The 14190-nt window shown below is 39.2% G+C and overlaps 1 protein-coding gene across 1 annotated transcript in view; it reads right to left on the bottom strand.

Moving 5' to 3' along the window:
* Positions 1 to 7264, bottom strand: part of MAP7D2 (MAP7 domain containing 2) — a 44758-nt gene extending 37494 nt beyond the window's left edge. The window contains exon 1 of the mRNA XM_086482070.1: positions 7075 to 7264. Within this exon, the coding sequence (XP_086338196.1) occupies positions 7075 to 7264 (190 nt within the window). The remainder of the gene's footprint in view (positions 1 to 7074) is intronic.
* Between the last annotated feature and the right edge of the window lie 6926 nt (positions 7265 to 14190).

Consider the following 14190-nt stretch of genomic DNA (forward strand, 5'->3'; position numbering starts at 1 on the left):
AAATTTGCTTGCCTTCGGAAAGTAAATTTCACTTTGAAGAACAGAATAAATATTCCCTGGGTAAGAACTTGTACCTTGGTTTTTTTGTTTGTTTGTTTGTTTGTTTGTTTGTTTTAAGGCCAATATTAGCATATTTACTACACATCTTCATATAATATACATTATAAATGTAATGGACACAGCACTTAATCTGTAGTGAGAAATCGGCTTAATGACAGGAATTCAAATTCTGTTTGGTAAAGCAGACTGCAAACAGCAAGCTAGCACAGGTAACTCCCATGAAAATAACATCTCTGTTTCATAACACGAACTGGCAGCAGAGGGCAGAACAAGGCTTGAATGAAAAAGAAAATCCCACAGCAAAGGAGCTTTCACTGAGAACTGACCTCAGGTTAATAGTCTGTATACTCAGCTTTATCCTGAGCCTTCCTCATATTTACAGCTAAGCCTCTGATCCCTCAGTTAGGAAGGCGTGTAGCAGCAAACAACATGTTTAAGAGTCAGGACGTAAACGCAGGCTGGTTGTGCCTTCTGCCAACCAAAGTAAGGAACACGAAGAGAGACACTGGCAGAAAATTCTCTAATAACCCTTTATTCCCAGACTTGCAGAAGAATAAGGGAACTGCCCAAGTAACAATACCAAAATTTTTACTGTAAGGAAGAACACACACACCACCACGCACCTACCCACAAATTGCTGTTACATCTACTCCATCTCCCAGCTATCCCCAAAAGCTCTTTTTCCAAAGAGTCCCCACTCTCAAAGGCATGCATCTAACTGCTGGGCTAATCCCTTGAGGTTGGGTCTCATTTTTCAACTGAAGAGGGTCAGCTGCTCCTCTGAACTTTGTTACAACAAGCATTGCTAAAGAAAAAGACCACAACCTACTGGTTCAAATGGCAGCAGCAGGCCTGCAGCAGTAACATACCAGCTAATGCTATAGGGCTCTTCCAATACTTTAGTGTTACTTTGAACTAAATATTCACAGAAGTAAAAGCTGACATGTTAATCGCTGCTTCAACCCTTTTTGATACGCAAGGTAAACCTATTCAGACTGATGAGACAGTGCCAGAACACATCCATGCACACTCTGCTCTGCTCCACATACCGCTTGCGTAAGCCTCTTGGTGGTTGTCCCGTCCCAATGAGACACAAGGCAAGCTCTGTCTTTTGAAATCTGTATCCTGTTTCTGGTTGAGAAAACAAGTACTCAAGCAGGACAATCAGGTCACTGGAAGCTGAGAGTACATTTCAGAAGGACCAACTGACTGCTTGGACACCACCTCTCCTGAAATTTGCACCAGAGTAACTGCCAGCAGGCAGGGCCTCCATTCATTTTTTTAATTTTTTTTTTTCTACTTTGTTGTTGAATGCATACACACTTCTGTCCTCTGTAATATCCCATGGTATTTGGTTTCACAATGCATTTACATATAGCAGATATCAAAGCCCCTGATAGCAGGCATTCCAACACAGAAGGAAAGTCAGCTGGGGATCTGAGGCCAGCTCTGCTTAAGCGTTCAACATACCTAGAACTCTGGCCGTCCTACGTGACCATGTTTAACACATTTAGGCCTTCGCCCATTCTATGTGACACCATCCAACAATTTTAGACCCTTGTCACAGTTCTTTGAGACAATAAAGAACAGACTTTTCTACTTGACACTGCTTCCCTCTGGGTACTACTGAATGAAGAAATGTTATGTTCAAGTTTTCAGTTACAGACTATACTCTGAGGGGAAAAAAGCTATAAAACTGCATGTGACTATACCTGGATGATGCTTCGTATTGCCAAAAGGCACTTTTTCTAAATTTTAATTACAGTATATTGTTGAGAGGCTTTCAGGTAGAGTCAACACACAAACAACACAAAGGCTTTGCAGGTATGTTCAGTAAGATTTAGTGGATTGTCTTCTTTTTTGATAATTGTCTTTTGAAAAGTTTTCTTTAATTAAAAAAGCTGTTTATTGTATGGCACTCAAAAATCTAAATACAAAGAATCAGAATTTTTCCAGTTTCAGCTACTTAATTTTATTTTTATGTTTGCCACGCTGGATTTCAAATATAACCAGAAAATAAAAAAGGGACAGTTTCCATTATGACTAATTAAAATACCAGAACAGCTATGCATTGTAAAAAAGTTAAGTAGATGAAGTCATTAAAGGCGGATTCAGTTGCCAAATACAGTGACATTTCAAGACACCTCAGGCTAATTGTCTGAGAGGTGGCCTGGCAGATAGGACAGATCAGCTGTGAGGGGCCTGTATGCCTTGGTTAAACAGCTAGGACAAAGTGTCATTTATGACACTATGCTTTATGTTCATGATCCTCACCCTGCATTTTTAAATTATTCATTTGAATCAAGAACTGCAGCATTTAAGTTTAAGGTGAAATCACTCCAAAATGCTGGCCAAATAACTTTAAAATATATATATAGGTCATTTGGTGATCACCTACAACAACAAAAATATCTTAATTACTGCATGGAGAGGAAAAACTTGCTAAAACATAAAAGGCAGATTTTTTCAGTTCTGCATGAGCCCACAGACACCTAACCAGCTCCATGGGATTGCATGCTTTATGTATGTGGGACACCGGGCTTGTTGGTACTGAATCACCATGAGTTGGCAGAAAGTAGCAGGGGTCGACTACAATGAGAGCGTAGGCTGAACAACACGCTTATCTTGCGCCAACAAGCGCGGGACCTGAACGAAGGCAAGGGATGAGCAGCTGGGTCAAGTACAAGAAACCAACTGAGTGGTGCCTGGGGTAAGGTGAAGGCCTCACAGCCCAATGTTGCTTCAGTAAAGGCAGAGAACACCCTCACGCCTCCAGATGTTACTTCAGTAAAGCCAAAGAAGACCCCCACACCTCTGCACATGATGCCTTTGTTCTCCGCTGCTCCGGCCCCCTCTTTTTTTGTTCGACAATGCAACAAGCCTTGTTAAGTGCCAGTCAGCACACGATAATTGACTTAGTCCCACCTCGCCAAGAGTACAAACCTGGCATTTAGAATCCTCTGTTTGGAGGACAAAAAAACCCCAACTAACTACTAGATGGCTGACGGGCCTGGATCTCTCTCCTCTTTGGTAAGAATTGCACCTCCAACTTTGTCAGATGTTACCCAGGAAAACAATGCTAACAAAAGCACTGTAGTACAACTCAAGCTTGATTTTTTGCAGGAAGTGTATTTATCAATGGCATTATGAACTTGTTATGTCTGTCGCCTTAATATATTACCTATCTTTACAACTTCGCAAATCTGTCTCACAAAGCGAGGGGACTGTGAAACAGGCAAACGTTGACTCTAACAGGGGCTACACAAAAACAATCCTTAGTCATAAACTGTTGACCAAGTCTGGGACTAAGGGTGGATCCAGCCACCACTAAGCTCCTCTCTGAAAAGGAGTTTACAGAGCAAGCGGTCCACTCAGAACCTTGTGACTCAACGGGAAGGTCTCCTTATTCTACTTATCCTTAGACGCAAACCATTGACCCGTTCAATGGGAGGGCTTTCCTTACCCTCCCCCCCACCCTTTTAGACATAAACCGTTGACCAGTTCAAGAGGAGGGCCTCCCTCAGCCATCCATCAAACTCGTTACCCTTTTACGTGACAAAGTATAAACAGAGTGCGCAGCCCTAACGGTGACCCCGGAGACTCCAGGATCAGGCAGACACAGCAGACACATCTCAAGATCACTCCGAGAACTAATTAAGATACATTACCAATGTTCTACTTATGAAGACTCTGGATAAATAATAACACTAGATTAATAACTTAGTTTAATGAACAGGTCCCTACTAGACAGCCCACCACACAGTAAACACACACAAAGCAGCAGCACTATGTCAACGTGTGTTCTACACTGCCATTTCATTCATGTGCTTCTGTAATCTCTGAGACAGAGAGGAGTCCAGAAGCTTAACCAGAGCTTGCCAGAGTCTTTCTCCCACATTTAACACACGTAAACATTTATAGCTGTATTTTTCAAACTATACCACAACCATCTGGAATCTGTAGGTAGGATATTCTTCCCCTTGTAGCCTGTCCCTTTAGCTTCTTCCTGCAGATAGGTACAAAAATTGCACAAAAAGGGAGGTGAATGGTGGAGATGCAGTTGTAACTTAACCATGGTTTGTTTTGTTTTCACTTCAGTTTCTTCAGAATAAAACCGGCATCACTCATGTTTATGGAAACAGAAAGTTAAATATGTAATTTCTAAGTTCAGCAGTTACTTTAAAAACTCTGTATTTCTACCTCTGTCAATACAGACCCCAATCAATCCTTTCAAACTTACTACAAATGAAAAATTTTGTCTACAAAAAGAAGTCTGCACATATGTGAACGCATATTATGCCTGAAGAGAACTTTTATTCAAGTAGATACAAAAATTTCCATCTTAATCTTGTGTTCTGTAATATTTTATTATGTATGAACAGTAATTTTAATAGCAGATACTGATATACTTGAACAGACAAATTACATTTCATAACTGTTTTTGAACTTACTGTATGACTGCACAGCTAACTTCAACACACCTTCGGTAACTTCACATGAAGCTTAAATGAAAAACTATTTCAAGCCCTTTCAGTAGCGTCATTTCTCTGAAAAGTTCATCTTTGTAGCATACATGCAAACACACACATGCTGAGTTAACTAACTATTAAATGGTGGATATGTATGTCAGATTTTATATGCTGCTGAATAAAGCCTGTGCAAAGACACTTACAGATGGTAAGCAGGGATAAAGGACAGATGTGCCCCTCCATCCTACTCCAAGGGAGTATATTATACTCCCTTTCTCTACACTAATAACACTTTCCAAGACTCTTGATTCACAAGGGGGAGGGAGAAAGAAAACAGAAAAAGGAAGGGGGTTTCCTTTTACTTATACATCTTTCCAGAATTTAGTTACCAATGGGATTATTCCTCTGCTAAATGACAAAACAGGCAAGTATTGTTAACAGCCTCATATAAAATTTTAATACAAAATAAGATGTTCATACATATAAACATTATGTCCAGAGCCTTCGCAAACAGTTCTTGAGTGGTCTAACGCTAGCTTCAAATTAGCTACTGCACTAGCAGCCATCGATCAAAGTAGGCACAGCTCTACTGCTGGCAGGTAGGGACCCAACCAGATATTCAGGCCAGTCCTGCTCTCATGCAGGTCTCAAGAATTGTATCGTTTGCAGAATATCAGCAGAAGCAGAATTTAGCATAAAGAGATTTCTATGAAAAAGTCAGGAGTTGACTAAAAATTCTGAAATTAGATGAAAGTAATAGAAAAGAAAAAAAACCAAAAAGCGGGGCCCTGAGGATTCTCATTTATTTATAGTTGTAATTACCAAAATGTCTAGTCATTTTCCTAATTGCAACTGATTTGAGTTACACATTCACAGTATGATCTAAGTTTATGGACAATTACCAGAGGTGGGAAAAAAAAAAAAAAAAAAAGAAAAAGGGCAATGCACAACATCAAAACCACAACTATGAATGATTTTTAAGACTTATGCTTTAAAATGGTCTAAGCAGGGCTTTCTCTCTCTCTAAGGGAAGTCATGCTTTTCAAACCTGCTCCCTGAGCAAGTGAATAATCTTAACATTCTCAGGGAGGGAGGGGTAAGGAATCAAATCAGCAACTTTCTGGAAGGAAAGACGATGCATTCTGGAATGGATTAAAAAAAAGAAATAAACAAATACTGCTTCTAACTCACAACTAGAACTTTAGGGTTCACCAAGTGCTGTTGCTAGCTGGAAATGATGCACTAAAACAACAAGCAACCCCCCAAACCCCAAAGCTATAAACATTACAAATTAAACAATTTTTTTCCACTACAAAAATGTTTTCTTCTTTCGTTCACTCACTGCATATCTCCTGTATTAGCAATTATCCCAACACATATTTAGGATTGATGCATTTACTAACTTGCACAGACCAGTTTCACTGACTTCAACAGAACTTTGTTAAAACATAAAAGATGGAAATACCTTGTTAGGATCAGGAAGATCTTGCATGCCCCACCAAGTCTGAAAAGATGTCCTATCACTCACGTACCATCATAATAAATGGAAAATGCATTTGTTGGAAGGAGAGTATCTATAAATACTGTAAACACTGCTTGTCTAGTTCACTTCACCTTATGACCTTTACAAGAAAAAGCTTCACTGTAAGACAGTAAGCCTTGAGTTATAGTAGTTTTGGCCAAAACATCTCACTGAAATGTTTTAGGATCATATACATTTGTTTCTCCATCTCAGTGAATTCAACCTGAACAACCTCATTTTAGGAACATACAAATCAAAATGAAAGAAACTGAATCTCCCTTCAACAACTTAAGTCTGCAAAATCAACTAGAAACAAAAGTTTTGTTTCTATAGTGTAGTCTAGCACACTACAATTCCTCATTAAAAATGTTTCTGGACTTGCAATACACATTTATGTATCAATATCTACTGATGTTATATATTTATTACTAGGTATTAGATAACCAGACCTCAGCGAAAACTAGCATTTCACCAAGAGATTCAGATATTTTTAGCACCAGTAAATGAGATGAAAGTGTAAGTATCCATTTCTCCCACCTCCAGCTAGCTTGTAATCCCTAAATGCACATTAAAACCCACTTCCTATTCAAGTTAATTGGCTTTGCTGCTGTGTGGCACTGAATAGTGATCTTACGCTTTGGTGGTTTTACAATTTTCACTGCTGTGTTGCACCCCCAAATGGTAGCTGAAGTGCATGAAGACATCAAAAGTGAAGGGAGAGCACAGAACTGCCTTTTCAGATCCATGTAGCGAGAGCTTTCGTGGAAGTCTTCACAGCCACTGCAGTCTTGCACAGCCCCCACGTGGGCAAGCAGATAACCTGCAGTGCCGAGGTGCACCACTCCTCTCGCTTTACTCCAATTTTTTTTTGCTGAAAACGATGAACACTTACTCAAACCTTTGCAGCAACTTCTGATGCTGTAATTTAAAACCAAGGGGTGCAAGAGGCCTCTATTTCCAAAGATGGCTGTCTGGAGAAAACAGACAGCTTACCTGACATGAGCACTCAAAGTTAGAGCATACTGGGAAGATCTCCTGTCTTCACGCTCAGGCTCTTCAGTGTCACTGGCCTTGTGACCAGAGTAATAATCCCCTCCACCCGCAGGCCAGACATCCCTGCAACCCACCACGCCAGCAGCCAGGACCTCTTGTTCGAATTCTGGTGCTTCGCAGCAAAGAGGAAAGCTGCCTGGCTCAAGGCACTGAAGCGCATCGCTGAAGGCCACGATTCTGCTGCCAAAGCTCGTTTTATCCAAAACCAAACTGTCGCAGCTCTGGTACAGAACAGCTGCAAATCTCTAATTTCAGGTAACTTTAGGGTCACAAGAGAGCGTTTCAGGGGAAGCCCCGCCAGTCTCTGTACACCCTGCCTTCCTCTGTGGTCTCTGCCTGCAGGGCCATGGGCCTCTGCAGGAAAGCAACTCCTGCAGATAGGCCAATCGGTACAGATGAAGAAAAAGAGAACTCCTGTAATCAAACTCTTAATTAACCTTTATGTCAAAGGACCTGTACAGAAGTGTGACATGGCAAAACTACAGCTCGCTTCTAAACCAGCTTCAGCCAGAAAGCGTTCTTCTGGAGCTCTGAGTAAAAATGACGACATAGATTTGTCAGCATACTCTCATTAACTGTCATTAAAAAAATTAAGGATAATCACTGAAGAAATGATAAAATGAGGTTACTATCCACAACTAAATGGGTTTATACCGGGGAGACAGAGGCTTGGTGAATGAGTATTTCAGAGGCAGCAATTTGTACAGTGTAGCAGCGACCTTAAACAATCCACTGCACATGTATGTACAGCGATGTCTCTGCAGAGTTCTTTTACTAACTGTTTTTAATTTCAAGTCTAATTTAATAGAAACTGCAGTAGAGATATTTGTGCTTTGGGATTTGATCCGAGTTGTAGAAAAGGTATATTTAGAGAAACAATAAAACGTATTTGGCTTCTAACAATGCTTACAGAGATGCAAAGTGTCGCCAGCTCGCCCTTTATTACTGCAATATGCCTACACTTTTTTTTCCTAGACAGTACAATTAACCGTTTAACATTACCTTAATTCCTCACTATACACTGTCCTCCATCAATAAGTCAGTGATGACTGAAGATCTGAAGAAGGCTTTAGGGTGTTTGTCTTCTGTTCTTTGTGGTGAGCAAAGTGAATACAGAGCATTTAACAAAAGAAGAATCCATTTGCAATTTTCCATTTATGTATCTTTTTATTAAAAAAAAAAAGGCATTAATAACTTACTAACATGGCATGCACCTATCAAGGACTAACCTAAATAAGCTCTGCTTTGCTGTGCCCCTACCTGGTGCATTGCTGAAACAGCATATTATTCCATATAGGAGGAGCTACCAGATATCAGATGTAGCAAGCACATTTTCCCCGTCATTTGGCAAAAGCTTCAAAAAAGAATCAAAGCTGATTAATCCAGAGTGGATGTGATCAAGCGAACTTCATCCTCTGTGGACCAGAATCTGATTAGGAGCAAGAGTTAAGTGTTGCTTTTACTCTGCTACACACTAATAATCTTTCCCACAGATTTAAGGGAGAGGAAGAACATTCATTGATTATCAAAACCAAAACAATTTATTCTAGGAACATGCACAGTAAATCCTCAGAGGGAGGAAAGGCTTTTACTAATAGATGTCTGTCTTTAACCTTTTTTTCTTACATTTTAATATGTGTACTATGCTAATATACTTCATATTAATAGCATTATGTATAGGCTTATAGTTTTCACTGTGTTTCTGGTCAGTTTATCAAAGCGTATTCCATACAGCTCCTGCTTTTGGATGCTCCAGTTTTGGCCCCTAGATATAATTCTTAATTAATCATATAATTTAGTGGTGGCATCTGAATATTTGCCCATTTAAATCCAGAACATGAACTTTTCCCTCTGGCACTTACACATTTATTTGATTTCATCTGAGAATTTAATCCTTCTAGGTCTTCCATCAAGGGCCTAACATGCCCTTGCAACTTCCACCTAGTTTTCTACCTGTCATTTAGCCATGAGCTTCTAACTCTCAAGGCACAACAAGCACAAAGCTTTCAGTGCATGTGATTCTGCCTGCAAGACACTGCTGAGACTTGAGCAAGTGCTGGCAACCTCATTGCCCCAGGCAAAAAGAACAAAAATATTATATTCATATACATTCTTTTGTATGTAATGAATGCATCTTTGTATGATCATTTTTAATGATTTTTCTTGATCCAATGATTTAACATTAACCACTGTGTATAGAAAATGTTAACTGTCTCTAAAAATCAAACCAACCCCCCACAAAGGCCAAGGCTCCAATAGCAGGAACCTCATTCAACTCTTAGCCTTAAACTATGTTAAAGGGTCCCAATTACTTAGAGCTTCTAGATGTCTAGGAAACAGCCCGAAGTGGAGGGAGATTGTCCTAACACTGACACAGGCAACCCAATTTATGCATGAGGCTGGTGCAGCCTGTTGGAGTCCAAGACAAATAAGGCTGATCATTTCTGCATCCCTTGAAGGAGTTATATGAACCTATGTTCTTAAGTAGTATTTAGGTGGATTTTCAGTACTTTAGTAAGTGTTTAAAAGATTAAGTCTGCCTTTTTACCACTGCAAAAGATAAATCTTTGTTTAATCTGTAATTTCTCAGAGGATTATTCATTGAGTTTCTGCTACAAGTTGTCTTATTTGTTTATGTAAATTCAGAACACAAATCACACTACATGTGGAGCTGCAGAATAAGATATTTTATCAAACCAACACTTTTCTACACAAGAGAGATGAGTGGCTTGATTTTTCAAGTCTCAAAAAGAGGATGGGTTTGGTTTTTTTCAGGGTAAGAACTTGGAGCTTCTACAAAGATTCACAGAAATCCGTAAAACTAAAGGATAAAACACAACTGAAAGCCACCTGTACAAAGTGACTAAGCTGTATGCAAAGTGCTTAAATGATATGCAAAGATGAACACATACATTGAATTCAGGATTCACAGCACACTAATGCCAACAGAAAAGAGCTAATTAAAACTTAGTGGGTCACTAAGCTTTGCAGTGAGTATTACTTAGCACAGAGATCGGGTCCTGTATTCAGTATTTTCTGTCAAAGTTCATCTAAACTTCGGCAGAGATCTGTAGCAAAGCTACACAGGATGAAGGCAGACCTCAGTTTGCACAGGTATCTCCCACCCTCTTTCATGACCTTCATGGCCCAAAGAGAAAGGAGTTGAGAGAGGTATTAAAGTAGTCAGTAATGTGCAATTTTCACCAGCACGACAAGCCTGCCTCTGCCCTAGCTCAGGGGGAGTCCAATGCAGGAGCCTGTGTGGCAGGCACCAGGGGAGGACTATGGGGACTCAGCTGGCATTTCCCTTGGCACAATCATTTTACAGTTGTTAGACACACACAGGCGCTTGCAAATATAGTTGCACTCTACAGGCACGGTGTTTCTTTTGACTGTTACCTGAATTCATTTCAGAGACCAGAGACACTGGGCCAAAACATTATTTTTTAAGAAAATGGAAATAGAGTGACATTTCTTGGAGTATCTTTGTTAATTCTTCAGCCATCTGGAGAAGACTGGCTCGATTCAGAACGAAGTCCAACACCGTCATGTAAATAAGTGTTAGAGTTAGTGATTCAACATCAGCATCCAGACACTTTTAAAACACTACACAAAACCAGCAGAAATTAATTTAAAATGGTTTAAGAAAAAAAAAAATATGGTTTATATTTGTCCAAAATCACAAAGCTCTATTAAAAGGCTTGTATGGGTCTTCCATCACAGTATAAGAAAAGCGATTTGTTTGGTTCAAAGGTAAAATTTGTTTGTTATTTTAGTCCTTATGCCTCTGTATACAACACGAATGCTGCTAGCTCTTGCATATGAATTTGTAGCACTTTGCACAGCAAAGTTCTGTTCTCATCCATATATACGGGTAGAGCTGGAAATCTGTCACACAGGGTCTTATTTTTCTGGTAACTGAAATACTTCAAATAAGTGAACTGGGGGAAAAAAAAATAAAAATCTATGGGGGCACTAAAAAGCCTCATTTCCTACAGGGCTGTACCTAGACACCAGATTCTCTTGTGTCTATCAAGTTGCACGTTTCTGTTGAAGTGTTCTTGGAGGTTGGGGCATTCATAATCAACTCCCTCCTGCAAGTGGTGAATTTTATGGCACGTAATACGGGGTGAGTTTTTACTGCATTCTGTGGCAACACCTGATTTTACCATCTTTGCAGGAATATAGCACCGTTTAGACTGTAACTTCTATCAAATTTGGTTGAAGTTGACTGATGCCTTCAACAGCTGATTATTGGTGAGAAGAAGGATGGACAGATAGGAGTGATCCTCTGTGCCTCACTTCTTTTTGAGGAAATATAGACATTTAAAATTCTTGAAATTGTAGCTAGACACTTAAAACCTGTATCAAAGTCCTTATTCATTTGCATGCCTTGAGAAATACTGCACAGCATATGATGACCCTACATCATTAAGGGTTTTCTGTCTTCAAGGCCCCAGCTACTCACAACAGAATGGCCTTGGGGAAAAAAGAAAACTCACAACAACTTAAGAAAATCTATCAAAAATTATGGAAGTTGCTAAACCAAACAAATACAGAACTCTGCATGCTATTTTTTTTAATAACTTAATAGTTCAGAGAAAAATTGACACCTCTGCTGCACATTATTTTCTGAATAACTTGTATAGAACAAAGGCAACTAAAACAAATGAGAGGACATAGATTAGCCAAAACACACATAGGTAAACACACAGTTTAAATGTTTTAGGAAACAACCATATTACGCCACGCCATACTGATTTTCAGAGCACCTAATTAATTGCCTGACATTTAAACTGACAGGCTTAAAGAAAGGCAGACACAACATATAAAACGAGCACTTTAAAAGAAGCTTAATCCAGTGTCCTGACATTAAACTGCCAAGATAATTTGACCAACGATAACAGAAGAATAATTTTCAGTAGTCATTTCTTTTGGGTCATTTATAAAAAGCAGAATGAGAAACTGTGAGTGCTTCCAGTTTATCAAAACAGCACTTCAGCTAAAAAAGCAGATGATAACAGTTGAGCTTGAAGAAATTATTTGCACAGAACATAACAAGCTCCAAAAGGAAACAAAGATAATTATTTGCACAATGAACAGCAGCATAAGTGTACTAAGGTTGACGATGATTGCAAATTCACACTCACAATCTTCTCTCGCAGGAGATGCCGCTGAATCTGTGGGTGAATACACCAGAGCTAATCACTAATGAATTTTTTTTTTTTTTGGCATTCAATTTACTTAATGCTATGACATAGTCTAGGAACACGTGGTGTGGATGTGTACATTGGGATAAAAAGAAAGCTCTTCAGTAGAGATAAATGCATGGTGAATGCGACAAATTGAAGGTCGCGTATGCTTGGCAGGCAATACTTTGTTCTAATTCATTTTGAAAACACTTGAATGCTGATTTCACAATTAAATGACCTACTTATAATACAATGTAATTGTACATTTTGGAAGATGAAGGCCTGTTAGCTTAATTTCTTCTAATGTGTGTTCTAGACTTTGTAAGGCTTCAATTAGCCTGTACACGAGTTAAGTGGTATTTTCTATTTAAAATTTACTTTTTAATTTTCTCTTTTTCATTGCTCCTCCCTTTCCCCCTTTTCTGATGTGTCGCAACTATGGTTTTAATAAAACAATTTATTGGCAGGAAACTTAACCTGACTGATCCTGCAAATTAAACAAATGTTTTGGCACCAGGATGTAGGTGTTTATAGTCAAAGCTTATAACTTAGCATCCACTTTGCACCAAAAAAGAGAGTAAAATAATCCTGGTTTAATTCTTAAGCATGTCATCGCCTTTCCTTGCCCCAATGTCAACACTAAATCCCAAACTATGTTCTTTCGTACTTGATTATTTTTCTTTTCATGCCACAAAACCAGAAGACAGAAAGATCTAGTTTTATATAGTACTTCAATTAATCTGACATTTGTACTGATAAAACTTGCTGTACAGTCATTCCATAGATGAGTATCTGTTTACAATTCATTCCTTATCTTTGCCCTTAATAACTCACTGGGTCTCTACGGAGACAACCAGACTGTCCACCTTGCAGTCCAAGGCTGCCAGAACTTACATTACAGCCACAGAGTAGAGACAGATACAAAACTTTCCTCATTCCAAGAACATCTTTAATTATTCAAAATAATTCCTATTCTGGATTCTACAAAACTAAAGATGCTTTTATTTAAAAAAATAATAATCTTCTCAGCTATACTGCAGACAAACTGATACAATTGTGCAAAGCAATTATAGACATACCATAAAATTATCAATGGATTAAATTTCTTTTCTTAAGAAAATCAGTAGATTCAAATCAGACTGTGTTTTCATCACCTTTCTGTTGGTTTGCAGTGTAGTTAATTAGGATCTACCATATATATATAAAAACATATCCTATTGCTATGACTGGAAAAAGAGAAGAGGCTATGTTCTACCTGAAAAGTAACTGGGCTATAGCAGGACATGAGTTTCATATGACTGATTGAAATAATCTACAGTGAATTATGCAATACAAACTAAATTATAAGTGGTAAGTAATTGCTAAAGGTATTAAACATTACTTGGAAAACCCTTAATTAAGAACTTATGTTTATGAATTGCACAGACACAGGACAACAGAAAGGGTTAATCCTTTGCAAGCAAAATAAAAACCAAAACACATTTCTTGATGACCTCAGCCAAGGTCCAAGCACCCTGATCATCCACATAGTAACAGGTCTACTGGACAGCACAAGAGTTTTGGGTAAACACTGAAACTACCTTGCACCCATCTGTCCTTTTCGTTTCACCAGTCAACTCATTTACTAAAAGAGGTTTTACGCAGAACACTGCCCCCTTGAAGACATCTCTGGCACAGGGAAGGGACCAAGGTCGTACAGGTGGATCCCAACCGAGGTTGCAGGCCGGCTGCAGCCCACCTCTGGGCTATGTCTCAGGTAGCTCCATCTCCACCCCAACTCATGCTCTTCCCAGCTGGGACCCCTGGACCCAACTGACCACGCTGCCAGCACAGGACTGCCAATGGACCCCACTACCAGCACACTCTACTGTGCCCAGCCTGCCTGAGCCCTGCA

Source organism: Leptosomus discolor, chromosome 1 (assembly GCF_034619465.1).
Source record: "Leptosomus discolor isolate bLepDis1 chromosome 1, bLepDis1.hap2, whole genome shotgun sequence".
NCBI classification, from domain to species: Eukaryota; Metazoa; Chordata; class Aves; order Leptosomiformes; family Leptosomidae; genus Leptosomus; species Leptosomus discolor.